This window comes from Palaemon carinicauda, chromosome 27 (genome assembly GCF_036898095.1).
Source record: "Palaemon carinicauda isolate YSFRI2023 chromosome 27, ASM3689809v2, whole genome shotgun sequence".
Lineage (NCBI taxonomy): Eukaryota > Metazoa > Arthropoda > Malacostraca > Decapoda > Palaemonidae > Palaemon > Palaemon carinicauda.
In genome coordinates this window covers 65414731-65417230 of record NC_090751.1, presented here as the reverse complement: position 1 = coordinate 65417230, position 2500 = coordinate 65414731, and the positions used below count along the sequence as shown (strand labels likewise).

The window sequence follows — 2500 nt, the reverse complement described above, 5'->3', positions numbered from 1 at the left end:
GCCTTAGAAGAATATTAGGAGTTAAATGACAGTAAAGGATTAGAAATGAAACTATAATAGTAATTACTCGAGTGCCATATGTGGATGAAATCATGTTGAGGGGCAGATGGAGAAGGTTTGTTCAAGCAAAAGGCTTCAGAAGAGTTGGAAGACCCAGACCTACATGGCTGAGGACTATGAAGCGTGAAGTATGTGATGATGAATGGAGAAGTACTGATGAAAAAGCTCCAGATAGAGACTACTAGCGAAATCTAACTGAGGCTTTTTGTATCAATTGGAGTAGGAAGAGATGATGATGATGGTGATGATGATGATATATATATATATATATATATATATATATATATATATATATATATATATATATATATATATATATATATATATATATATATATATATATATATATATATGTATGTATGTATGTATGTATATCATTGATATATATATATATATATATATATATATATATATATATATATATATATATATATATATTTATATATATATATACATATATATATATATATGTATATATATATATATATATATATATATATATATATATATATATATATAAATATATATATATATATATATATATATATATATATATATATATATATATATTTTATATATATACATGTATGTGTATGTGTATGTGTATGTGTATGTGTGTATTTATGTACATGGTAAGGCGTAAATATGTAATGTAACAAGAATGATTACAAAACTATTTACGCATCTTGATGCTGACTTAGGCAATTAATTTCGTCTTGCGATTCCATGATTTTTTTTTTAAATGTTCTCTTTCTCTCTTTTAGACATTCCGGCCGAATACCACGTCCTAGATACGGATTACGAGAACTTCTCTTCGGTTTACAATTGCCTCCAGGAGGGAATATATCGAGTAAGTAGGGTATGAGAGAGAGAGAGAGAGAGAGAGAGAGAGAGAGAGAGAGAGAAGAGAGAGAGAGAGAGAGAGAGGAGAGAGAGAGAGAAGATTATGTCAATTATATCTAATGCATCAAATTGAAAGTGATTAATTCCTTATTAACCTCAGTTTATGAATGACCAAATATCACAAAAGCATCAGCCTTTAATTTCATGTTTTTCCAATGTATATAAACATCGATTTGACAAAATCTAACACACTAAGAGTATAAAGCAAAGCCGATGTCATTTTTCAACATTAGCGTCATGTAAATGTGATCTCTTTATCCACAATAAAAAAAAGTTATTGAGTTCAGAAGATCGACAAGTGGGTCTGCTCCTTTTCTTTAAAATTCTTCAGTGCTTTATTAAGCGTTGCCAATGGCTCTACTCCTTTCTATTATTCATAAAGGTAAATTTGGAAGTGAAGTTAGTATGCCATGAAACTATCCAATAAATTAAAGAAATAGATGAACAAATAACACAAGTCTCAGTGTCCTAATATTAAAAACCTATCATTAAGACAAGGAAATAATTCTAGAACAACATGCATTGATATGGACTCCCCTTCTTCCTTCAGCGCGAATGCATGAGAAACCTAAACAGAAAGAACTCGTGTTCGTCCTTGCAATAATGCGAAACATACAATTGGCAGTCATATTTCAACAGCCTTAATGAACAAACCGGAATTATGTTTTGTGTTTCTCAAACTTTTTAAGGCCAAAAACCATATATTTAGAAATCTGTTTTTAATGTTACGTTATTGGAAGTGGTAGATATCAAGAACTATATAAATTAGCAGTTTGTGTTCTAAATATTATAGTATCACAAAACTCCAATGAAATTGATTTAGAATTTTTTCTATTTTGTATTTTCGGCTCGTGGGGGTAATATATATACATATATATATATATATATATATATATATATATATATATATATATATATATATATATATATATATATATATATGTGTGTGTGTGTGTGTGTGTATGTATATATATATATATATATATATATATATATATATATATATATATATATATATATATATATATATATATATATATATATATATACATATACTGTATATATATATATATATATATATATATATATATATATATAGTATGTATATATATATATATATATATATATATATATATATATATATATATATATATATATATATATAAATATATATGTATATATATGTATATATATATATATATATATATATATATATATATATATATATATATATATATATATATATATATATATATATACATATATATAAATATATATGTATATATATATATATATATATATATATATATATATATATGTAATATATATACATATATATATATATATATATATATATATATATATATATATATATATATATATATATAGATACATACATACATATATATAAATATATATGTATATATATATATATATATATATATATATATATATATATATATATATATATATATATATATACTGTATATATAATACCTTATTATGCCAGAGGCAATTGTATTGCATGATTGCTTGA

The 2500-nt window shown here is 23.0% G+C and overlaps 1 protein-coding gene across 1 annotated transcript in view; it reads left to right on the top strand.

The window, feature by feature from the left end:
* Positions 1-2500, top strand: part of LOC137620743 (apolipoprotein D-like) — a 9782-nt gene that overhangs the window by 5777 nt on the left and 1505 nt on the right. Inside the window, exon 5 of the mRNA XM_068351121.1 lies at positions 825-910. Coding sequence (XP_068207222.1) covers positions 825-910 — 86 coding nt within the window. The remainder of the gene's footprint in view (positions 1-824; positions 911-2500) is intronic.